Source organism: Nycticebus coucang, chromosome 20 (genome assembly GCF_027406575.1).
Source record: "Nycticebus coucang isolate mNycCou1 chromosome 20, mNycCou1.pri, whole genome shotgun sequence".
Taxonomy (NCBI): domain Eukaryota; kingdom Metazoa; phylum Chordata; class Mammalia; order Primates; family Lorisidae; genus Nycticebus; species Nycticebus coucang.
In genome coordinates, this window is record NC_069799.1 from 61228344 (window position 1) to 61255172 (window position 26829).

Sequence of the window (26829 nt, forward strand, 5' to 3'; positions counted from 1 at the left end):
ACTAAGGAAGAACAATGAGTCAGGAAAACATGGGCCTGTTCGCAGAGAGAAAGAAAGTCGAGTCCTGGCAGGGAGCTTGATGATGGAGTATTAGGACAGAGTTAATATTAAGGGATCGCTTTCAGAGGGAGGTGCTGGCAGTATTAAACAGCATCTAGGTTTCTCAAAGGACTCAAGTGTTTTTCTCTAAATCCCGACACCAAAACAAGATGGCTGAGTGGACAATGGGAGTCGTCAGCAAAGACGTTACCAGCGTGGACTGAAATGAGTGACTGCAGTCGGAGGCCTCCTGGTGACAATTTTCACAAAGCAAACACAGCTGCGGCAGAGCCAAATATAGCTGGCCAAGACAATGACATCCACAAAGTTAGTCATTCTGAAATATGCTACCCTTACTCTCAACCCGAAAACTCAACACCCCTTCTGTAATGTAGGAAGTCAAAATAGAGTTTTATGCACAAAACACGCAGCTGCTTCAGTGAATTCACAACAAGCGATGATCTAAGTCCTCTGATCCTGGGGTCCTCCCAGGCTCTGATCTGGAGAACTACGTCACGGACAGACACGGCCCTTCTCTTGAAATTCAGGAAATGGATAATAAAATGGGCTTTAGGGACTATTTTTGAGACATATATACACACACATATATAATATATAAGTCAGGAAAACAAAGATAAAAGAACATCAGACAAAGCTGTACTGTGTATGACCTCACTGAATCTACTGGAAACAACGAGTGAAAAGAAAAACAAATAAGCTCAACCACTTACACCACCAGTAGCCTTGACCAAACACTTCCCTGCTTTATGGTTTCTCATAGCATCTTTCTCTTTTATCGTTTCCCTCATATTATAAAGGACAAAATGAAGTGTCAGCCTCCAACTTGTACTTGGTTCACGTGCCGACAGGCGACGCCTTACTCCAAGTTCCAAACAGAGTGTGTCCAACTGGGTGTGAGGGTGTACGCAGGTGTTTAAGTGGGTTTACACCAATTTACTCCCAAAAGCCTTATAAATACACAGTGAACATTCACCTTTTTAAGATCTTCAGTGACTTTTGGTGGACTCCCATTAGACAGTCAAAATTTCAAGGACTCCTTTCAACAGCATAGGAGGCTGGGGGACAATGACGCAGATCACATAAAAGGATAGCCACTCCTGTGGCTCAAAGGAGTAGGGTGCTGGCCCCATATGCCGGAGGTGGCGGGTTCAAACCCAGCCCCGGCCAAAAACTGCAAAAAAAAAAAAAAAAGGGCACCAAAAAAGCACAAGGTAAGGAATTCGGTGTGGCCAGCACCAGATGCAACCACACAAGGAAACACTCGTCCAGGACCTACTGTCCGGATTTTTCTGTAAAGATCATTGTCCTACTCTTATGCTAAAAGACCTTCAGGGGAGCAACAGCAACCAACAAAAAGAAACAACCAAAAATCCAAGGACTTTGCTGTAGGGAGAGAAGAGGCCAGTCATCTGGGAAGGGTCTCAGCTTCCCACCGAGTAAGACGTGTCAGGATTACCGGAGGGAATTATTTTTCACTTTTAATACACATAGAAATTAACCTGAGGTTGTCAGCAAAAGAGCTGAAGTGCAGTCCTTACACCTCTCTAGCAGAAACCCTCATTTGCAGCCATATCTTTGGCCAAGATGTAAAACTTTTCTTAACCTTGAATTTTTCACCAATAATGGCAATATTAATACTATGTTAATAAGTATTCAGTTGTGCAACAATTTCCTAACTTTTAAAACCAAAGACCATTTAATAGCAGATATTTTTAAAGATTTCCACCAATCCAATAAGTCGAGTTTCAATAACTATTTACATATATTCAGATCTATTCATACCTATGTATACACATATATTTTATGACTACTAATGAAAACCAGGTAAATAACAAAATATTTTGCTCTTTTAGCCTGATTTTATGTTGGATAAATGAGACTCAACTTTCCTGCCATAGAGGAAGGCTAGGAAAAACAAAGACATACTTCATGGAAAAGGAGATAGAATACTGCCTTTAAATGTAATGAGTTTAATTCAAGTTATGGAATTTTTTTTTTTTTTTTTTAGGAAAAGCATGAAAAACGAGCCTTTTAGCATAAAAATCATAGAATCTGAGACTTACAATGGAAGTCGAAGTTACACTGCTATGGTACTAGAAATTTTAAGCTGTCCAAAAGTTATGTCAAAATGTCAAATAAATCAGCTGAAGTTAATTGCATTCTCTCTGACTAGTGAGTCACCACCTTCATCTGTGAGAGGAGGAATAGTCTTACTTGAGCTTGTAAATGTCAGACAGAGCAGCTGCTGGGCTGGGGGAGCTGGATATCCATGGTTATGACAGAGAGCCACACATGGCCTCGTGGAGGACATGGACCTATTGGACTTTTTCGATTATCGAGGCTTCAAATGAAAACATTAAACGTATCCCACTTTTAAAGCCCTGTTACTATGAGAGGAAGCCCGGTCAACTGGTCATCTATCTGTTGTGAATCTTCACTGCTGCTGACCTAAAGGAAGCACAGATCTGTTCAGAATAGATTTCTTTATTTAAAATCTGACCTTAAGTAAAAGGCCACATAAACCCTTAAAGGAAAGTACAGAGTATGAAACTGAAATATTTTAGTCTAAACTGAATTAACATATGTCTTTAAGCAAAAAAGGGGAGGGGGGTCTAAAAATATGCTGGTAAATTGGCTCTGAGGCATTCATTCAAAGGGAGTAATTAAAATTTAACCAATACTCGAATTTGTACTCCTGTGTCATGTTGAAAGCCATATGAGTACATATTTATTAGCATTACATTTTACATTATCAGCTGGTTTTAAAATATCACTCTACATATCCGGAACGTAATATACAATCTTCAGGGCATAAAAGGGACCATCTATAACCCTCCACACCGGCATTTCGAAAGAGTAAATCTCAAATATGCTCACAAGGCACTGCAGCCACATAACTGGGATTGTATTTCTATAAAAATAGTTCGAGCAACCATTTTCTGTCATGGATTTGCAACAAATGGGAAGCGAGAAGCCATCTGAAATCTCCGTGTTTCCCCCTATCTTTGAAAAGGCCTTTAGGAAGAGTGTAACGCTCACACTAAATGAAAAAGACATTCCCAGGAGGGGGAGGACGTCTCCATCCCTTCACATCTGGAGTCAGAGCATGAGGATACTCGATGGCACAACTAAACCGCGATGCCGCTGAAGGGGAATAATTATTTTACAATTACCTGAGAGCATCACATTTACTGCTCTAATTAGTTTTTGTTTCCCACGTAGGTTTTCCCAGGAATGTGCAGCTCCATTTCTCTGAGGTTTACCAAGAGCTGTTTCTTAAGGAAAAATAAAAATACATTTTCTGCACGGCTACACAAGTAGCACACCACTGATGCCGCTTCATTGTATGACTCGGTACCTCCTCGATGGAGGGGACAAACAGGACGGCATGAGGATGTGCAGGTGCTAATGAACTGGAAATCATTAGTGGTTTCCATACCCTCCTTCTGCAGCTTTATACAACAAATATTACACGGAGAAACACCTCACTCTTTGTGATGGCCTAATCCGAAAACAAAAAGGAAGAAAAATGTGACCCTCCCCTGGAAAGACAAAATCCTCCAATAGGAATAAAATGGAAATAATGACCCCTTAAGTTTGGGTAAAGTTCAGTATTGAACAGAAACAACACCCATGACTTATTAATTTCTCTCCTTGCAACATGCTGAAAATATAACAATTTCCATTTAAATGCAAATACGACAAAGGATGCTTAGAGTATTGTTGAACATTTTTGAGCGTTTGTTTCAGTTTTTGTTGTCTTTAAAAAAATTTTGACAATGACATCAGATTTCTATTATGATATCTGGTCTCCTGAGTCTACATATAAAGCCTCAACAGCAAACACTACCCTGAATTTCTGCACGCTACCTGGATCAGATCATGTGCTGATTATATTAGACTCCAGTGTATCAGATCATTTTGCATGCCAAAACATTACCTGTCTTTTTATGAGAACTGAATGAGCAGTTAACTTGTAAGAAACAAAAACAAGGGGTACAGAGAAATGAAAAGTGTGGAATTTATGCAAAAAAATAAAAAGGGAAGGAGATTGCAGTCTTTTATCACAAGCCAAATATAGTGTTATTATGGCTGTTAGAAGGAGATAAAAAACAACACTGTGAGGTGGAAAACATCCTAAATGAGCCCATGAAATCTTAATTACTAGGTTCATTTTGAAAATCCTATCTCCTTTTTATCTTGTCTTTCAAGGGTCTTGTTTCCCCAGTTCACTGCAAAAGATGCCCAAGTAATCTCAATCCAGCCAATTACAATTAAAAAACAAGATTCAACAATTATAATACTACCTCTATCCAGATCAAAGATAACATTAGCACTCTAAAAAGCCAATGTGGGATGAATTCTTGGCCTCAGAAAGCAGCTGATACCAAAATAGGTGCTATTAACGAGAAATCCCACCTGAAAAAATATTTTTAAATTTGTCCTTAAAGAACCATATGGAAAGCCCTTCCTTTAGAGTTTTCTCTTTAATTTCCTTTCATGACCATCATGGATTCAGGTGAAAATTGTTATCTTGTTATTTCATTACCAACAGCTGCATTTTCCAAATACACTTTAAATGCTTATGGGGGGGAGGGCCCACTGGTTTTGATCTTCACCTTGCTGGTACCTTATAAACAAAAACAATTTTTTAAATTAAAATATATTATCAATAGTTGATGAAAATATGGAAGAACAGTGAATTTGAACTAATTCGAAGCATAAAATGATGTTTCGCGTACATCAATCCTGAATAGCTGTTATATATTTAAGTGCTCAGTCTCTTGTGACACAATTTTTTTTTTTTCGTGAAAATCTGTCATAGGCAGTAGAATCTTCATTCCTGACCACTTCCCTACATTGACCACCTCCTTATGTTGACCTAATTTTCACAGACTGGACATGCACCACTTGTGAATGTCAGGACAGTAGGCCTAGTTCCTTAGGTTGACCGCCTCCATATGTTGACCAGTCTGTTACAGTCCCTCGGGTGGTCACCTCACAGAGGTCCTTCAGTACTTTAATTCACGGGTCCCTCTCTCCTCCCTCGCTATGTGAACATAAATTTAAAATACCACTGCACATGCGCAGACACTTGAAAACCACAGGTTTGTCATTTACTGCCTATGTGACAGGGGCAAACGGGTAACCTCTCTAATCATCATCTGTAAAAATGGGTGTAACACCATGAAGATTACAGACAATATACATAAAATATCCTGGTACATAGTAGGAGTGTTATTCAACTAACTGAGTGTTATTCAACTAACACCTCACATTGTGTCATTTTGGGGCAAGCTGTATCACTGTGCCTTCTTGAACAGGCTGCCCTTCTAACAGTTTCTTAAGTTATAAAATTAGGCCCGATGAGAGAGGACAGCCCCTTTAACTTTTACAGCGATGACCTCCTTTCAGTTTAATTATGCGTGAGTACTTTGCTAGTTATTCTAACTTGGGAGGACTTATCCAACAAAATGTCTACCTGGTCAAGTTGATGAATTTACAGTCACAGTAACTTTTCTCATTTTCTTTTTTTGCAGTTTTTGGCTGGGGCTGGGTTGGAACCCACCACCTCCAGCATATGGGGCTGGTGCCCTACACCTTGAGCCACAGGCGCCACCCCAGTTTTTCTCATTTTCAATAGGTTAACTAGCAAAAGAGAGAAAAAAATTAAGATTTCATTTTAATTTACGGGTAGCCTTATCTGTCTTATTCTAATAACAAAAATCTGAACACTTTTAAAAATGCATTTATCAATTTTTCTACCAGTAACTTTTCACTTTCAGGACATTATTTTTAGTTTTGTTTGAAATTTTAAAAACATTTACAAACCCTAAATGCATGTATTTGATCGTGAAAAAGGTAAAACAAAGGAGGAAATACCCCACCCCAAATGAAAACCAACTCCCTGGTTTAAAATAGAATTTTAAAACATCAGCCCCTATTTGCATTATGCTTTGATAAAATGGTATTCTAAAATAATACAAAGACAACAAAACTTTAATAAGCCACAATTATTTAAAATGTCCATTAAGTTTTGACATTGAATGCTTTAAACCCCAAAACTTTAAAGCACATGTTACAGCAATTCTATACCACTCCAGAGCCCTAAATGATGTGGGCTCTTTAAAGACTGCATGGCTCGTGGGGCCAGTAAGCATAATAATTCATCTCAAAAGCTATTTGTTCATCTGCCTTGAGGACTCAAACATATTACATCTTGCAAACTTATCTAATATATTCTTGTGGGAAAATGCCATGGTAAATGTGCTACTGCTTTAGAAAAAAAAACACCAGAAAAGCCCCTATGCTTTAAGTTCCTTTTAGGAATACGCCAATAACTAGCAGACTGCAATTTAGTCCAAATGGCAATACCCTGCACACGCCAACCAGTCCCGGAAACAATATATCTGCACAGATATCTTCTCAGGTTCATGAACATGGCAATAAAATACGCTGCCTAGGTGGGTTTCAAGCATTTTCAACTTGGCATATTCCCTCCCACACACCTCTATCACCACGGTATAGTCTCTAACAAGAATTAATTACAAGCTATTTTGGAAAACATGCTTGTGTTTTCCGGGCTGTGGAGACACACAGTTATCTCAGAAACAATAAAATTATCATCTACAAACCCTCTTTTTTTCCTTCAGTTTAATTAAGCAATAGTTGACAAATGCTGAAAACAATTTGGGTTTGATTCCAAAGGGAAATAACTAACACTTGGAAGAAAAGCGAGGTAGAAATCCAACAGAATTTGTGCAGCAGATTCCATGGGTAAGATACAAAGGTTCTGTTCAGAGCAGATAGTTCCAACAAGCCATATTCATCCACCAAATGAAAAAGACCAATTAAATTTTCATAATGCATAAATTAATTGGCAAGACACTGCATCTTTCAGAGGCCATCACCACTTTAAATTTATAGAGCATTCATTCACTAGAGATATCATGGTCCCTTAAGTAGCAGGTGACCATAAATTCAAAATCATGATCAAGCTAATTCTCTGGTTCAGCCCGGACACTCTTAGTCAGGAGAAAACACGTAAAACTTTCAAACCAGCTCCTGTGCAAACATCACGTTTTTATACAGAGATCTATTTTAAGGGCGGGGAAGGGGAACCAGGACAGAGATCTCTTAAAACAAATATGGAAATTTTACTAATCAAGATTAATTCCCCGGAGAAAACTGCCAAAAGGAATTCAATATTCATTTATGTTATCTGATTATCTCAGCTGAGACAATGGAACCGGATTGTGTATTAGCAAGTTAACATTCTTAACATTGACTGAAAAGAAAAGACAATTCACATACAACAGAGTCTATCAACCCCCTCCCCCAACGCCCCCCCCCCACCAGCATCTCAAATAATTGGCCACTGCGCAGCTTCTCAAAAATCTCTGAACTCGTAACACTTCAGCGCACTCGAAAAAGAACCGAGCATGGTAGGGGGGAAAGTTAGCTGTCAGGGGAATGGATTATAAAACCAGCGATGGCCTGAACATGGTAAGTACCCTAAGATGCAGGAAAGAATACGGATGTGAAGTCGTACCTCGGATAGGACAGACAGCATTTGCCATGCCCTCTTCTGCTACCGGCCCTTTTTTTTTCCGCTAGATTAATTGCAGCCTAGAACCACCATGCCATTTCTCGCCTGATCAGAGAGAATTTCATACATGCCCCGTCTAATTAAAAAGGACACACACCTTTCTTGGTCCCACTCTCGCAATCCTTTTTCTCTCTTTAGGTTTTCGTTTCATAACATGCCTGAAATACAAGTAGATCCGACTGGCAGCCCCCGAGCTTGTAAGAGAAACTTTCCTATCAAGACTAATGAGCCAGATGAAAATTAGACATACTTTCCATTCCTCAGGAATCCCAGCTCTCCACTTCTTCCAATAAACGCCCTACCCTGGTTTGACGACATGCAAAACGACCAGACCCACATTAATTATTAAATTACAGACTGCACATAGACAAACCATCGGCGATTATGTAAAAATTACCTCTAATGGCTGCAACAGAGTTAAACCTGGCTAGCTCAATGCTTTATAATTATTCCTTTTCTTTTCTTTTTTCTTTTCTCCCGCCGCTGCTTCTCCTTCGCACTTGAGAAAAGGAATCTTCGCCAATGGAAAGCCAGACGAGCGGGTGAACGCGGTGAGCGCTTCAAACGGGCCACGAGGGCTCCATCGCTCGGCGTCGCCAAGGCCACGAGCGTGCACAGCCGCACGCGCGCACCCCGCCCCGGACCCCGCGCCCCGCTCGCCGGTGCCCGCCCGACGCCCGGGACCCCGCGCCCCGCTCGCCGGTCCCCTCGCCCCGACCCTCGCCCGGTCTCCGCTCGCAGGTCCCCGCCCAGCTCGGCGCGGCCCTCGGGACGCCGCGCTCCCTCCTCCCCGCGCCCAGCGCCGGCCTCCGAGAGCCCCGGGAGGCGGCCGAGCCCCGAGCGAGCGGCCAAGTGGCCCCGGGGCGCCGCCAGCTCGGAGCGGGGACGGGGACGCGGCGCGGCGGGCCGCCGGCTGTACTCACATTCTGTCAGGAACGAGCAGGCGGCCCTCGACCATCATGTCCGGGAGGAAATCCAGCTTGAAGGCAGAAGTCATGTTCTCCGGCGCACGCGGCGGCGGCGGCGGCGCTCGGGCGGGGGGCGGCTCTGCGCGCGTCCGAGCGGCCGCGGGCGGCGCGAGACGGGCAGGGACAGGTGCGCGCGGCCTCCCCCGGCGGCCGCCGAGCCGGCACTTGTCACATTCTCTCCCTCGCGCGCTCCGCCAATCCCCTCCGAAATCCAGTGCCGAGGCGGCCGGCAGCCGAGCGCCAGGTGCGGCGGGCGGGGGCGGAGCTCCCCGGGCGCCCGCCGCCGCTTAACCCCTGCGGGCCCGCCCGCTCCCCGCCCGGCCGGCTCGGCGCGCAGGGACCCGGGGCAGCCGCGCGCGCCGCCTCCGACCGCGGCCAGACTCCCGGGGGTCCCAGCACCCCGGCGCTGCCCCTCCACTCAATCCCCCAAGCCCTCGGCACCTGGCGCGGGGCCGCGGCGGCCACTTGTAGGGTTAGTGCCACTGTGGTGCCAAAGCCGGATCGGCTTCCAGATTAGAACCTCGCTCCCGAACCCCAGCGGCAAGAGACAGCCACCGGCAGGGTTTGTGTCAGGGCTCCTGAGTGTGATACCAGGACACTAACAATCGCTGAAATGGCATTCGTGGGTTAGCCAAAGTAAATACCCGAGACGTGGCCCAAGTGACATGTAGGGACTTATGGCAGGGCTTTAAGGCGGCGAATCCGTGTCCGCACAGCTGTACTGCCTTTGTGTCATCTTGCAAACACTTGAGAAGTGTAAGAGACTAAAAATAACAGTAATAAATCGCATCGTCTTTTACAATGATAATCACGAATCTGCCATTTCCTAGTATTTAACACAACGATTAAAAAACCAACAGATTGACTTCATGAGCGTCAGGCCATGAAGCTTAAGTACCCATTGAAAACTTGTGACTGAGTTACTAATAGGAATTGTGAGGAAAAGGCAAAACGCTTCCAAATGAATAGAAGCAGGCGAGTTTAATTTTTCCAAAAGGTTTGCGTAAATTCCAGAAAATAAGGAGTGTACGTATATGGGGACATGCTGATTTATCGTTCTCATTGTCTGGTGGTTTAGTTATCTGAGTTAAAGTGAACTTTTCACAATGTGGTCTCAAGTAGGTAAGACTTCCTGGCACATTTTATGTTCTAAATCAACATCTTCATAAATTCCATGTGAGAAGTTTATAGCTTGCCTCTGATGGCCATGACCACTATATCGTATTTTGTAAGGGCCTACCTTATACTTGGAGGGTAATGTGTATGTATAAGTTGAAGTGTGAATGTATACACGGATATGCCGGTTTTATTTGAAAATCCGACTTTTGCCCTATATTGTGTTTTGTTTTGTTTTTTTAATATGCCAATGTTGCGCTGGGAGCTGGTCTTTCTCCTCACAAATTAAGGCATGCCTGAGGCTGCAGCTGCCTGGCCGGAGGGTTAAACAACTAAGTCACCAAAGCAGTTTAACGTATCAGACACGATATGGAGAAAAGATTGTTTTAATATTTTTCTCACCAATTTCTTGTGTGATGAGGCCTATCTTTAGCTGTTATGAAGGGAAATAGATCTTTACATATTAACTTTAAATCCACATACCAGTTTTAAATCCAGGTTTGGTACATTAGCAGTATGGAATAACAGGCCTGGAATAATTAAGCCCACACATACTTCACTGAGTTGGTTTCCTTTTTCAGCTGAACAACGCATCAGCCTTTTAACCTTCTAATTCCAAGATAGATGTGAGGCTAAACTAACCTTCGTTGTTAAAATATCGCCTTTCTTGAGGAGCCAGATTTAGGCTCCTAAGGAGTTGGGGAATAGTTGCAAAAAAATTAATTCTTACACCCCCCCAAATGCCCAACCTTGTCCAAATATATTTACTCCCAACCCCAGTTGGCGTTCTTTGAAATCAAAAGATTTTGGTTGCTCTTTCAATTATCTTAATAAAGTAATTATCTGGGTAAATGAACACAAACCTGGTGGTTCTTGGTTTTCAATATATTATTTACACAAATCCCTAACGTAGTGAGCTGACTACATCACAAATTTATTGTAAGAAAGAGCAGAATTGGCCTCCAAAACAGAAGCACAAGTGCATTAATCGAAAAGAAAAATAGTTTCAAATAAGCTATGGAATAAAGCTTCACAGCTAACTACATACCATAAGGTAGAAAATACTTCATTAATATGTACACTTCTGAAATATTTATTTTCTCTTTAATTGCATGTGAATTAGTTAGAGGAAGCTATAGGGAAGCCCTCTTACTGACTTAGGCCCTCTCAGCAGTTTGTTAAATTCTAGCCTCAAATCCCTTGAGGCAATAGTGGATTCAAAGCAGCTTTTAATCATACTATAAGGAGGGTGAAGTAGTATGTAAGTAGGTCATAGAGAGAGAATTACAAGTGCATAGGTTATTGCCTTATTTAACAACTACTGTGTAACATAGTTTTCAAAGCACATTTGCTTTTGCCATTTAAAGTTAGAAGAAAAACCAGGGTCAACTATAAAAGAAAACTCACTCTACATGGGATACAGAGACGTGAACCAAGAAAAGCTTACGAAGCGTAGCTGAATTTAAATACGGTGGCTGCCAAATAACATAAATAATGTAGTGATTGCATAGACACTTGATGTAGGTGCCAGGGAGAAACAAAATACTCATACACACACACACACAGCCCCCACAGGTTATTCACAACAGTCTTCCATTTGTAGCTTTCATTTCTAATACCTCCTGTTTCCATGATCACACCACATACGCAAGAGCCAGTTTTTTAAAAACACGCATTTCAAAAGCTCTTGAGAAAACAAAAACACCCAACCAAATACCACCTGATGAAAAGCTTAAATTTCTCATTTCACTGCTTTGGTAGAAAGGGAAAAAAAAAAAAAATCTAAAAACAACTCAATGGGGCCCCTTTTAAAAATTTTCATGCAGTAATGAGCCATCAGGTATCATGTTTTGGCAGTTGGAGTTATTTGGCGGACAGCTCCACTGGGCCGCTGTTGAACACTCGAGTTCGATGAAGCTGTATTATAGCCAAGGACCTTCTCGACAGCAGTGAGGGGATAAGGCCATCGGCAGAGGGGGCACCCCCTCGTGCGCATGAACCGCATGGCGACACCACCCTGTGCTGACATCACCAGGGACCACGCTGGGGGAGACAATCAAGTTTCCTCATAGTTTTAGCTCCCTTGTAGAAAAACCATAAGCTCTTCCCCAGCCCCAGCCCCCTACCTTCCCTAATTGTCTCCTTTTTTTAATCAACTTGCTATTCATTTCCCAAACAAAAGGCAATTCAAGAATTGGAAGCACTTCAAGGGAAAGTTTCTGAATGACCTCATTTTATATGAGGCCTTCCAAGGCAAGAGCACAACTGTGCAGTTTCAGTTCCCACTTCCCTCTCAGTCCCTCATCTCGGACTGAGTTTTGTCTAAAGGCCATTGTTTGAGTCCTGAATTATCACCAGCATTAAAAAAAAAAAAAAACCCTCTCAATAGAAACAGTGCTACCAAATGCATTTGTCAGAAGAGTACAGACTGCTTGAATTGGAAGAATTCTTTTCCTGCCAGCCCACTCAATCGATGAACCAGAATATAGACTATTGACTACAGATCTTTTAACAATTTTTGCACAAAGTTCACGCTGTAATTAAGAAACTGGTGCCTGATATATGGTGATTAATGTTTATAACCAAACAGTTAATTTTCTTCTCCTACAGACAACCCTGTATATCTTATGGTAAATTTCCATTTCTTATTATTCCTGTACATAACTTCCCAAATACCATCTCTTTAGAAGCAGAAGCTATCATCACTGCAACTACAGAACAAAGAGGTAGCAGCACATCTTTTTTTGCGGTGGTTGGTGGTTCAGTCAACTCAAAAGAACTATCTTTACTGAAGGATTTCTTTCCCACTCACTTCTGGCTAGTCCTTACAAACCAAAATCCAAAACATCTTTCCCCTACCACATTGGCAAATTCAAATTTTACTAGCATCGCTGTTTCAGTTAAAAACAACAACAAAGAAACAAAAATCAAACCCAATGTGCTCAGAGCCATTTGGAGCAAGAAATTCAGGCGTAGAAGGGGATTTTCCATCATTTCGAAGCAATAAATTTGAAATACGCATGAATTTTAAGTACCTGAGAGAGTATCTGACTTTGTGGCCATGTGTTTATTCTTGCCTTACTCCAGTTTCATTAGCAACTTATAAACATTTTTTAATGTGTTTAAAAAACCCCACCCAAACAAATCCTTAAGCAATACATCGTAAATATATCTTTTCCAGTTTCCATAAAGATACCACTTTAAAAATATTTATATTCCAATCATAAGTTTTAAATGATCACTTATCCTTTCCTCTCCCCATTTTGAAAGCTTCTGAACAGCAACATTATCACATTCCTAGAACAATTTGGGTATAATTAAATGTCAATAAGTTGAACATCTTTTGAAAAGAATATTGAGTCATTACTCCTCCTTGAGAGCAGCTTCCACTGACTTTTTGTGATCTTGTGTTTTTTTTCCAATCTGTGTGTGATAAAACCAAAACACACACATAGTGAATTTATCTCCCTTCTGAAGAGGCCTCTGCCTAAAGCTGGTTCTCTGGATACATACCTTCGCACTCCGCAGTGAGATGCCCCCTTAAAGTTTTCTGAAGCTTCCACTCCCAGGGGATGAAACGGTACTACTGGGCATCTCTCAGACCCAGAATGCAACCACCTCATTACTTCCCTCTCCAACTTTCCCTTTCCTTTTTCTCCTCTCTCCATTATCCTGAGGCTGCAGCCTGTTTTTCCCCCGTCTCAGCTTTTCTTTCCCTCACCCCTTCTTTGTCTCCAATGGCAGAAGCCTTCCCCTTCAGCCGCGTGTCTGAGGAGGTAGGTGACTACTAGAGAGAAGAGAGTAGTTGTGGGTTGCTTGTCTGCGAGGAAAATCAAGTTTAACTTGCCTTGACCAGGGCCGACTTCTGAACTAGGAACAGCTGTCTCTGCCTGGAGCCCTGGGATTCCTTTCCAGACATTAGCAGGGAAAGAGGGAGGGAGACCATGTACTGTTGAGCACACCATGAAGTGAGTAAATAAGATGTGAAAATTGGGAAGGAGAAGTCTGGGGGAAAGGGAGGGGAGAAGAAAAAGGCTTCCCTGTCTAGCACCATCATTTGCACATGGCAGGCACTCAGAAAAAAAAAAAAAAAATCCTTTGAAGGAATGTTCCAGTGCCCTCTTGAAGATGCTGAGATTTGTCAAACTAAACCAGGTGCCCTTATCTGGTGCCAGCCTGGCGGCAGGAACAAAATTTACACTTATCAGAATGAGGTTTTTAATTCCTTCACAATCCTCCCTTCAACACCCCCAACCTAGGCAAAATGTTTTCCCCAATTGGCCAAAAGGTCTTATCTTGCCGTCACGTGTTGGTAAATTTTAACAAGGAGAAATTGCTGCTTGACAAAATACAACAGCTGGGAGGATACAGTTGCGGGGGTAAGGCTGGGTCCCAGAAAAAGCAGCAACAGGTGGGAGAGAAAGAGAGGAAACAGACATTTCGAGCTTTAGGGTGGGGCTGTCTGGGAGCAAACTTGGCAAGAATCAAAATCTCAACCTTCCAGAGAATCTCTGGGGGCGTGACGGCCCCATTTGCCTGAAGGTCTCTCCTTTTTCTAAGCAAATACATCTTGAAGAAGAGTGAGGAATAAGAGACCACAAGCTTGGGTTTCTATAAAATAAAGCACATGAATGTACTCTACTCACTGTAACAAGTGAGAGATTCCTACCAAAGAGCTAAGGTCTCTAGCATCAGAAGATACCTGATCCGGCCCATGCAGATTAGACCTCTTAGGGGAAATGCTACTTTCAAAGGGAGTGAACAGAGTATGAGAGTTAGGACCCAAACCTGTTGGATACAGCATTTCATTCTGTCAGAGTTGATTGACACTAGAGACAGGTCAGTTAATTTTCAGGTTCAACACCTTTGTCTTGCACATGGGCATTCCCTCCTTCCTAGAAAGGATGAATGGCTGAACAATCAAAGCCCACCGTGATCCTCAGATAAGAAGTACAATGTGTTGCCCTAATTATTACTACAGCAATTATATAACCAAGCTATTAAAGTGGCATGTAGGTTGAAAATACATTAAGGTTTTGAGCACAAGAAATTTATTTTTTCCCTGCAATATGATTCAAATCTCTAGCCATTTTTAGCAGAGGATAGAGGTTTTTGAAAATCCCAAATGACTTTTTATTTAAATTTGCTTTTGATGCTAATTCCCATAAAGTCCATGGGGTGAGGGGGGTAGTTTTTCCTTTAAAAGAACTACCCAAAATTTTCATGGAAAAGTGGTATAGCTCTCTACTCAAGCCAAGTAGAATGTGTCCTATCTTATTGCTCTGGCTGAGTGCAAAGCTTTATGTTACCCAACTGCTTCATCTCTTGATTGTCTCTGAATGCTGCTAGCTACATCTGCCCTATTTCATAGGAATATTTCATAGGAATATGGCAGAGTTAGAAAGGACAGATGTGAATGACTTTGGGGGAAGTGTCTAGAGAAGAAAGGTGATTAAGCTAAGAATTGGGTTTTGTTTTATAAACAAATGTTGGTGCCCTCATGCTACCTCCCATCCTTTTTTTTTTTGGCAGTTTTTGGCCGGGGCTGGGTTTGAACCCGCCACCTCCAGTATATGGGGCTGGCGCCCTACTCCTTTGAGCTGCAGGTGCCGCCCCTCCCGTCCTTTTTAACTCCACCTGGGCATCCTTTTAGGCCCAGCTCCACTGCCCTTCCTTTGCATTGCACTACCTGGCCACTCCTTACCCACTGTCTTCTCTTTGTTCCATGAGCACTGTGAGCTCCTTGAGGGCCCAGACTACATCCTTTATTGGGCACCGTATATATCTGTTGCTTCACTGGTTATGACTGCAGCATGACCTACATGGGCAGGTTAGACACATACAGATTCACGTTTTAATTTCACAAGGCTTTAAACTTCTCTATTACTCCTTCCAACAATGTGTTCCCATCCTGCAGATAAAAGCCCACGGGAAGTGAGGCCTAGGATGCTTTCCTTTGGAGAACTCGTGAACCACAGGTGAACAGGTGAGGGTATAGATGGGCATTGATACAACTCAGAAGCAAAAACTGCTGCTTCTGAAAAGTTCCCTTTTTTATTCCCTATTGCTGCTTCCTTTCTTGCCATGCTCCATTTCTTTAGTCCTACACTTTTTCCAAAATTGGCATTGGACAATGAGCAAGTTTAAAATAACTGATTTAGAGAGGGCTGAGCAGATGGTTCACCTTCCTGTAAGATTGTCGTTCTCATTTCTGCAAGGGCGACAGGCCCTGTGATGTTAATGGTGCCTGTAGTTTTTGATACCTTGGTCTGGGACTCTAGTTCTCTTGGGTACTCTAAAAGAGAGCCCATACATTTCAACACAGTTCTTACTGATGGCAGCTGCAAGGTCTCTCAAACGGGAGTCGGGAAAGCCACAGATACTGCAGGTGAACGAACACAATAACCTCAAACCTAAAACTCTCCCTTGCCATGACAACAAAGTTTGTTGAACTGAATAATCTTACAGGAAAATTCTAGCTTTTATTTTTCTCTGAGGGCACGCTGACAATCCAGCTTCGTAAATTTGAGTGATTCATCACAATCTTAAGCAGCCAATCACGGGCGGGTCAATGTGGAATGGGCTGAGGTAGCCGGAGCTCGATCTGTCCTCATAACACATGTCACTTTGGGCTGGTGTCACCCTCTCTCCGCAGATGCCACTTCCTGTTAACTGTGATGGTCTTGACATATAAGAAAATGTGCCAGATTTCTTCACACAGTCCGAAGAAAGCTGTGGCACAGATACACATACCTGTACGTGATAATTGGTGACGACATTCCAGAAGCAGAAGGGTGGGGTTGGGAGCCGTGTACCTTGTTGCAAATCAGAGTTAACCAGCATCATCTCTGAGTTGAGCGGAGGTACACACACACACACACACACACACACACACACACACACACACACTCTCTCTCTCTCTCTCGCTTACATCTTGCTTCCATCTTAGTCCAACCTCTATAAATTGGTACCCTGTGATCTAGGAGGTGCTTCAACTCTGGGACACCTCAATTCTGAATGGGCTACAACCTTCAACCCTTCCCTCCTCAGGAACTCTCTTTCCAATGTCAGCTAAGTTAGATGCCACGAATTTTAATCTTCTCCAAACCACTGCCTCCTCTTTCCTCCAGGACAGAAGTCATTATGAGTCCAGAAAAACTCCCCTGTCCAGTAACAATTGGAGAAGCAATCAATAGTTTTATGAAATGAGAGAACACACACCCACACTCCCCACAAAATCCCCAGCAATTAGCAAAAATGGAGAAAGCAGTTCAGTGAAATTGAATAAAGGAGATTTAAGAAGGCACTGTTGCCCCTGAATGGTCTCACGCGCGTTACTATCTGGACAAGCACAGATAAATGAAAGCTATGGAGCAGCAGATGCCGCTGAGCAAACTGTGTTCTGTTCATGACTTTTACAGAAATCTCTATACAAGAAACCGAATTGGATATTTCTAATATCCTCACTACCACAGTTACACAAAATCCAGGTATGTTTTTCCTCTACAAATTCTGGCACTTTAAATGCACAGTGATCATTCCTATAAGGCTTTTTTTTGCATTTTACTTTCTTTTTATCAACCTGAGGGTTTCCAAGGCTGTGAGCACTGAACCTTCCATCAGCCACATTTTCACCTAATTAACCCCCCTGATTACAATAATTAGTATTGATTTACTCTTTGAATGACTTCCCAGGTATTCCAGCACAATCTGCACTTGCTATAAAGTTCTAAATATGAATATTAATCATACGTTCTCTTTTGTTTTTCAGCCTCAAAAAGGATGTCATGCAATTGTATATGTTCATGTTTTGAGAAAGAAAAACTATGGGGTTTCATTTTTAACAAATAAAGGAATATTAATACACCGAGGTTGCAGATCTCGGTCTGTGGTCTGCTGAACACATCAGTGTGAATATTCCCGAGGCTCATGGTCGAGGGGCGTAGGGCACAATCATTACTCTCTATTAAAAGAAACCATTTTCCCAGTTTGAATCTTTTCCTATTCCTTTTCAGCAGGTCTAGGCTTAGAATTAAATTTTATTTCAACTTTGTTTAGGTCACTATCTCGGGGAATCATTACACGTAGAAGCTTATGGAAGGGTACAGATTAAATATCCTGTTACTGTTGTGGAAATAGATGCAGCCAACTTTGCAGGCTTCAGGCAACCTCACACCATCCCCATCAGATTACAGAAGAAGACATCTGCATGGCGGAGGCTGCAATGGGGCAGTCTCCAAATCCTCAAAACTAGTAATGGATCCAACCACCGGAGAAACAAACAAGTTGAGAAGGGATCTCCCTTGTTTCTGGACCTAAGTATGACCACCCAGAAATAAAAGTTCAGAGACCACAGCTCGATAATTGATAATTTAGTCAAAAATTCAACATGGAGGTTTCCAAGTGATTTCTTAAGTGAGCTGCTGACAAGCAGCAGGAAGCACAGAGGACTACTTTCCTCCCAAACCACAAAAATTGACTTGCAACCTTTGTTTTGAAAAAAAAAAAAAAAAAAAGAAAAGAAAAGAAAAGAAAATTTCCCATGAACGCAGATTATGGGTCTGCTGGTGGCAGTGCTGCAGCCTCAGATATAAAGCTTCCCCAATTACATTTTACGAGCTCATCCTAAAAGCAATTATTGGTATACCCGATGGAATGACCAGTTCAGATCCCATTGGAAGTAAGAGAATATAAGAAGAAGGCCTTTAAAATCCACTCGATTTACAACCGATAACTTTAGAAAAAATAGCATTATACTCCATATGTAAGCTTTGGGTGCACCTACGCTTCTGAAAACATTGTTGATAGGAAAATCTCTACTTGACAAGGCACTTGTATTTAGCTGCTAACATGTATTTTAATAATTCTGCATTAAATATTCCATAACATTTCAACTTAAGTTTTAAAAAATTGAAATTCATGTCCAAACTCTGAAAGAGAGCTAACATCTCATAACTGTGTTTCTGTAAGTAATACATTTTGTTCCTTATTTATTGAGAATATCACTAATGTAAACCAAAATATAATCCACCAGATTTGTAAATGAATTAAAAAAAATTTCCCTCTTCAAAACAATTTCTCTATTTTTAAAAATTAGGTTCTTAATCTCTGTCTATAAATTTATGAATATATTTTGATTTATTGCTCTGGCACAAACAACTAATTAAGCAAAATACTAGGACATTAGATAAGATATATTCTTCATGGAAATCAGCCTTAGTGAAATTATTTTCATGGATATCAATTATCATTTGCTATTCTGGGGCCAATGCCTTTATATCTAATGTGGGAATAAAAATAGTTTTAATATTCGAGAAGTTTGAAACAGATTTTTCCATTTTCTATTTCTAAAGTCTTTCTAGTCTTACCGTGGAAACCAATGCTTCTCTTATAAACTGAAGCATATTTAAAGATGTAAGAAATGTTTGCCCTGCATAGAAATGCATTTTATGAGGATATAAGCATAAATCAAAAATCAATATATTCCATAGAGACCTTTAACTTAACAACTTGATAGGCTGTATAATAATAGTTTGTGACCAAAACTGTAAAGGCAAAAGTTCTCACTTTTCCTTGAATTTCTAAACTGTTTATCTACATGGAAGCCAGAAAGAGAAGTAGAGATTGTAAGCTATAATTTACCTAAACGTTAAAAATATTCCTCTTAACTTCTCTTGCACGCTATGCTCCCTAAGTCCACCAAATGGGCAAATTTTAAATCTCCAAGCATTAAATACCATAGAGGCAGGTCTGATCACAAGGCATTTGCCAGAATGAGAAGGGTATTACAAGCATTCTCAATCAATAAGTTTTCTTTCAGTAGTTAACGGAGAGGTAAGCAATAAATCTCTTAACTTAATCCAGCCAGCATAGTAGCAAAACGCAAGAAGCTCTATGAACGGTAGATACTCAATTTTTTAAAAGCACAAAACCCCAAACAAGCAGTTGGAAAAGCTCTTCATTCTGTATAGCCTATACAAACAAGATTATAGGAGATAAAAAAGGGTGTTGAGAAAGAAAAAAAAAATAAATAAAGCCCCAGACATGCATTAAGCTAGTTTGACAGCTCCATTGTTCAACCAGTCCCATTGTCAGACCCAAAGATGTATTCAGTGCGAGGATGTCTGCTAGCAAATAAACAAAAGACTACATTTTTCAAAGCAGGATGCCAATTCTATCATAATTCTCTCTCTGCTTTTCGAAAGGTCAGTGGTGCCTCCTTCTTGGTACATGAAGGTACCCCAACACAGACGCAGGAAACAAATATTTGCTTTCAATACATGGGGACCCAAGACGCCATGCATGCACAGAGGTCTCCAAACAGGTACACATTTTGGCAAACAGGACAAAGTGATCCAAACCTGGTAACACAGGAGGACTATTTAGGTAGGTTAAGTCCAGATTAGAGCGGTATTTGGAACGCAAGTCTAATATGGAGTCTCCTCAGCTCTTTTTTCGGTGATTATCCCAGGCAGAGTGCATAATAATGAAAGAGGCTTAGACATTGCAAAGGAAAAGACGAACCAAGAGCCAGATTCGGAGCCCTTAAAATTGTCCACTGGCCACTCACAAATAGCAGTGAGCAAATACATGATATGCTTTCAAAAGGCAAGTAATACAAATAGAACGCACGGCAGTCAGCCTTTCTCTCTCTGGCTCTCGCTCTTTCTCCCAATCTCTGGGTCTCGGTTTCATCTCCCCCTCTCTCTTTGATTCTTTTTTCCCCCCTTCTCTTCTAGGATAAGGAAGCTACTTGGTTCAGGGCATAGTTATCGTCTTGGCCAGCTCTAGAAACTAGGGGAGCATTAAAAACAAAAGACAGAACAACATACCTTAAAAGCAGCTCCTCATTTCTCATAGTAACAGCGGATTTGGGACAGCGCATGCTTTCTACACTGATAGTCTCAACAAAAGCCAGTTCAGAAGTACGCTCAAACATCAATGCCACAGTCACTGTTCACTAAGGCGCCCTCTCTCCTCCTCCTCTCTCCCTCTCCCTCTCTCCCTCCACTCTCCTGTCTAGTCAAACGCTGAATAGAAGAGCACAGGGGCTCCTGCAGATTCACTAAGTAGAAATAATCCTCTCTGACAAGTTATGTTGTCTGTGCATATTTTTACACTAATACACTCTGCTGCCTATAGGGGTCTTGTTTGCATTCACTCAAGCCTGGCTGGTGTTAGTTCTCCTAATTACCATCTTAAAAAATGGGAAAGGAACATAAGCAACTCATTTACCTTTTGCTTAGACATTTAATAGCAAAGCCAATGGCACAGTTTCTTTTAGCCGTCCACCACCAGCAAGCATGGCAGAAGGAAGGAGGGAAGGTTTGGATAGGTCAGTGTGATGGGGGAGATTTCTGCCTTGCTCTTCTGGGATGCCTGCCTTCACAGTTGGACTCAGCTGTTCCTCTCCTCCTGTCCGCAGGAAGTCCCAAGGTCAAGGCCCTCAGCCTCACCCTGAGTTGTAGACACAGAGGACAGAGTTTGGGAGAGTTGTAACTATTTTAACTCTGTGGGCACCACAGTTCTTACAAAGCAGAGCATAATTCACCTGAAGGGGGGAGTGTAAAGGAGGAAGGCTGGGCAGATGGTTGGGTCACAGGGAAGTCCTAAAAACACAGGAGCATCATTGTCCAAAGACCAATGAGTTTCTCTTTCCCAAAATAAGAAAAACCTCCCGTTAGCATATTCGCAGGGCTTCACATATACAGTTACCAGGGAAATATGCATTGTACTTCTGTTTATTGGAATTAGAAGAATTCCATGCAGATTAGCCAAGTAAAACAGCAAGTCACACACACACACACACAGAGAAAAGATGGGATGCTTGCTGGAGACTGAACAATCAGTCCTCAAAAATGCAAGCTAAGGTACCTCCTGGAGAGAATGCTCTCAGCTTGGATGGAACAACACAGAACAGCCCACGTCACACTGGGTCACTGAATACCTGTCTCTCTCCCAGCCTCTACCAGGACAACCACGCACCTTAGGAATTTTCCGGACTCAGAAGCATTCATGGGAATAACAGCAGAGAAAATAATGGTGGTGTCTCTTTCCCACCTATTTGAAGATCTGGAACACACTCTAGTTTCTTGCTAAGATCTCTGACCTCTGAACTTGGTCTTAGTTCACAGCTTAGGAAAATGGAGATGTTCTTGGGGGCGGTGGGGATGAAGGTTTTTTAATGTCGGCGGTTCAGCCATCTTGCATAGTGTATCAACTGCACTAAGGCAAATAAGCAAAGGATAGCAGCCACCAGGACTATTTCTAGATGGCAGTGAGAAGGCTGGTGATGAATCACTTGACAAAGTTCAAATCATGAAATGCAAGTCTTGTCCCTAAAACAACCCCATTTTCACATATCCCTGCTTCATTATGTTTGAAAGTGATGGGGTGAATATATAAAAACAAACGACCTTGCCAAGGAATGATATCATATAAAATCTAAGATGTTCTTTTGAAGTAAGAAAAGCATCATGTAAATGAGCTTGGAACCAGAAAGATTTTAGGGAGAGAGTTTGAGCCTATTTTTTTTCCCTTGGGACTTGTGCTAAGTGCTGGGCTGAAGTTCCTTAACCTCTCTGTGTCTCTTCTTGGGGATAATGGATGCTAATTTGTTTTAAAACACATGAAGAGCTTATCATCAATCTGGGTATGTTTAGTACATGGAAATATTAAAAAATGTTTAAAAAAAAGTAGAATGCTGGGACTGACATTGCCATGAGTTTTGTCTATTAGAGAAAGGTAAAAATAAGCTACTCAGACATAAAGCCCCTTTCTGCATACTTCCATATATTTTCTAATGGGGGCTAAACTGTGCGGAAAGTACTAACATAAAACAATAATGCACTAGCTTATCCATAAATAGATGCTTTGCATTGAAAGCTTGTGCTACAGAGCATGAGACTCTTCTTACATTGAAATAAATTATGGATCTATGCTAGTAATGACGGGAACTGAACCAAACCATTAAATATTTTATATTTTCTCTGCTTCCTTTTTAGTCTAGGGACCTAACTAATTTGAAAGCTGTTGAAGTCAGAGTTTAGTATTTGTCCAAACTCCACTAAAGTGACAGATTGAGGGCCTTACCAGCTGCATGGGCCGAACTTGAGGTTACAAAGATAAGGAGTAGGAAAAAGCCACGCTGTTTACCGTATTTACATAGTGTCAAGTACGTCTTAGACCCTACGAATTCATAGTGAGTTAACCTTTGCACTTACTAATGACCCAGTAGAATATCTTTCTCTTAGCTGGTAATGGATAACTAATTGTTAAATAAAGCGATGGATTTATTTTTAACCACTGGAACTGTGAAGAGAGGACCACTTTATTTTTTTATTTATTTATTTTTTTTGTAGAGACAGAGTTTCACTTTATTGCCCTTGGTAGAGTGCTGTGGCGTCACACAGCTCACAGCAACCTCCAACTCCTGGGCTTAGGCGATTCTCCTGCCTCAGCCTCCCGAGTACCTGGGACTTCAGGCGCCCGCCACAACGCCCGGCTATTTTTTGGTTGCAGTTTGGCCGGGGCTGGGTTTGAACCCGCCACCCTCGGCATATGGGGCCGGCGCCCTACTCACTGAGCCACAGGCGCCGCCCCCATTTTATTTTTTAAATAAGAAATGTTGATGCCATTTCCTTAACACACGTGTAGCGAAACAAAACCCCCCAACGCTTTTTCTTCTAATTCAGGCATTGGCTTGGCACAGATGACAACACAGAGAAATTCCTTTCATGCCACTGTGTTTCAGGTTTCAAGACCTTTTCACATTTAGTGATTCATTTAATCCCTGGAACAACCCAGTAGGGCAGGCAGAGCTGGTTACTTTACCGACTCAGCGGTAGAAGTTCAAGTGCAGAAAGATGGCGTGGCTTTCCCACAGAAGGCGCAATCATGACCGAACTTGGGAACTGCCTTCTCGCCAACCCAGACTCCCCACTGGGTACAGAGGTTCACAGACACCCTGGCAGGCATGGTTTTCAAGGAGTGTTTGTGTAATGTCTCTTACGCATTCCTAATGTGACAGTAATAACCTTCCAGGATAGAAAGTTAATGAAAAATTACTTAAAAGGATATGTCTTGGATATTGGTATCATATCAATTCCTTTCAAACTTTATCCCAAATAAAGATTGATTTGAGACAAGATGGACTAACAACTTTTGAAGACAAATTATTATAATTTTGAGGTCCTTTGCAGTAGGGCACAATTTTTTAACAAATCTGATTATTACTAAATTTGATTTGTAGGGGGGAGTTTTCCCCAAGCATCATTATAGCAGTATTTAGCCGAGGACAACAATAGCAACAAAAACAAAAATTTAGACTGTCTTGATAGCTTCTGTTTTTAACCACATATGTAAATTAAATTGTTAGCTAATGATGCAAACTTGGTGAGGGGAAACCTAGAAAAGTGCTGTAATGTGAGAATATTGATGGTGAGCTAGGAATCGGCCAGCTTCTTGGCCTTTCTAGATTTGAGCTTCCTAAATTTTTTTTAAAAGGTAAATTATATGTGCATTTATTTTTATTATGGATAATTTCCAGAATAAAAAGCTAAATTTCACATGCAACATTAACAACTCCAGCATTTTTCTGCCTCTGTGCCTTGTCTTTGCATTTTGCCATTTACATTGCAAAAGGAACAGAAAGTACCATTCAAGGAAGTATATGAGATAAGAGGTGATAAGGACTCAGCAGAATGGATTCTTTGGTAAGGATGGGCCATTACAAAAACCTAGCCTATTTCTAAGACCTACATCCTGAAAGAACAATCCTGGAATGTGGAGGCCCCAAGAACTTTAAATCTATTTAGCTGTCAGTTTCAGATTACAAGAACTGCTAAGTTTAATTAAGAAACATACCATATTGCTATAAAGATGGAAAGACAATGCAGAATTTGTAAAATATGAAGCAATGACCAAGGTCTACAAGAAATGGATTTTCAGTGTCCTAAGTGTGGCATCCTATAGTAGGGCTTGATGAAGTTCATTAAGTACATGTGTGAACAAATGAATTTTCTTCCATCCTGCTGATAGGGTGCAGAAGACACAGAATTCTTGTGACCCAGATTTGTCAACCCCAGAAGAGGGTGTCTGTGGATGTGATGGAGAAAAAGCAGTGAGGCTGTACCAGTGGGCAAGTACCAGGGACAGGAGACCAGAAGAAACAGCCTGGTCTGATCCTGATCTTCCAGCCCCTGAACCCCTTCCTGCCTTGGGGGTGAAAACTCCCAAAGCCAAAAGAACACAGGCATCCCAGATCACTCCCCGAAACATACAGCTGACAGGGAGTTTGAAGGAAACCCCCAGGGGCAGTGGTAAATAAAGGGCTGATAGTGGCCTTGGCATCTCTGTAACATGAGTTCCTTTCACTGGAATACTCAAAAGTCATCTTTTGAAGTAGGAGGCAGCCATCCCAGTGACAAAGCCAAGGGCCCGAAATTACAAAGGGACATTCCTTCCACAAGCTGTGGGATGATGTACTCAATTTCAAAATGGAGATGTTTACTAGGATGAGTGGGGCACAGAGACACATCATTAGCAAGAATGATCGCAAAGACCCTTAAAATCATAAAGTGTCATATTTCTCGATGAGTAGATGTAAATAATAAACCATAAAGTACTTAGAACTCTAAGAAGCCACTTGAAAATAGGTACTAGATAAATTTAAGAGGTATGATTCTAACGAGTAATAATGACTGTTTGCTGCAAAAGAAAGCAGATGTCAAGACATAGCTTTAGAGAACAATGTCTGTGTAGGTAGGGAAAGGTTGGTTGAAGACAAAAAATATGAATTTAAAGTATTTTTCTATTAAAATAGATTACTATAGGGCAGTGCCTGTGGTTCAGTGTGTAGGGCACTGGTCCCAAGGGTGGTGGGTCAAACCTGGCTTCGGCCAAATTACAACAAAAAAATAGCTGGGCCTTGTGGCAGGTGCCTATAGTCCCAGCTACTTTGGAGGCTGAGGCAAGAGAATCACCTAAGCCCAGGAGTTGGAGGTTGCTGTGAGCTGTGACGCCACAGCACTCTACTGAGGGTGACAAAGGGAGACTATCTCTAAAAAAAAAAAGTATTTTTCTATTAAAATAGACTACCATAGGGCGGCGCCTGTGGCTCAGCGGGTAGGGCACCGGTCCCATATGCCGGAGGTGGCGGGTTCAAACCCAGCCCCGGCCAAAAAAAAAAAAAAATAGACTACCATAAATAAACTAGTTGGTAAAATAACTAGCTTCAGTTTGTGAACTCTCACAACTTAGCAAACGACATGTTCACAACTGGGTGGTGTGGTCATTTTTGGCCTTGTGGCCTGATGTTTTGCCCAGCGCCACTTTCAGGGAGATGGGAAATCTCAAGAAGGCCACAGGTGAATGTTCAGAAGATAGGCATGAAAATTTGCAAGGAAAATGGACTAAATTTATTCTTGCTGTTTTTAAAGGAGTCATATGCATAAGCAACCTCTTTTCTGCCAAGTCAGAGAAATTATGTGACTTAACCACTATCTGTGCACATGGAATTCTAGTTGGAGCTGTCCCTGGGGGTCTCTCTTTCCTAGTGGATTTAATCTTACAGGACCCTGAGAAGTAAACAGTACAACCTTAACTAAGACCACCATGGGCGGCACCTGAGTAGGGCGCCGGCCCCATATGCCGAGGGTGGTGGGTTCAAACCCAGCCCCGGCCAAAGTGCAACAACAAAAAAATAGCCGGGCGTTGTGGCGGGCACCCATAGTCCCAGCTGCTCTGGAGGCTGAGGCATGAGAATCGCGTAAGCCCAAGAGTTAGAGGTTGCTGTGAGCCGTGTGACGCCACGGCACTCTACCCGAGGGCAGTACTGTGAGACTGTCTCTACAAAAAAAAAAAACTAAGACCACCATGGAAGAGATCAGGCTTCCTTTCTGGAAGGTGACACCAAACGAGAGACAAACCCAGATGGTCGGGGAGGGGCTGGGAGAGTAAGAAAGGGCCCAGGTCAGGGGCAGGGATGGGTGGGAGGCCGAGCTCATCTTGCTGCTCCACGTGGCCTAGGCAGCAGCTATAGACATGGAGCAGGGGGTCAGATGATATTTTAGTGGG

General features: G+C 42.0%; 1 protein-coding gene across 14 annotated transcripts in view; it reads right to left on the reverse strand.

The window, feature by feature from the left end:
* The window catches only part of CELF2 (CUGBP Elav-like family member 2), a 766349-nt gene that overhangs the window by 287012 nt on the left and 452508 nt on the right, over nt 1-26829 (reverse strand). For 3 of the 14 annotated variants that reach the window (XM_053572284.1, XM_053572280.1, XM_053572283.1), the window contains exon 1: nt 20586-20745. The exons of 5 other annotated variants lie outside the window; for them this stretch is intronic. In XM_053572284.1, the coding sequence (XP_053428259.1) occupies nt 20586-20692 (107 nt within the window). In that variant the 5' untranslated portion in view covers nt 20693-20745. Of the gene's footprint in view, nt 1-8066; nt 8528-8592; nt 8917-20585; nt 20867-26829 lie in introns of those variants that run through there. 6 more of the 14 variants (XM_053572288.1, XM_053572285.1, XM_053572287.1 and 3 more) reach the window with 4 other exon arrangements.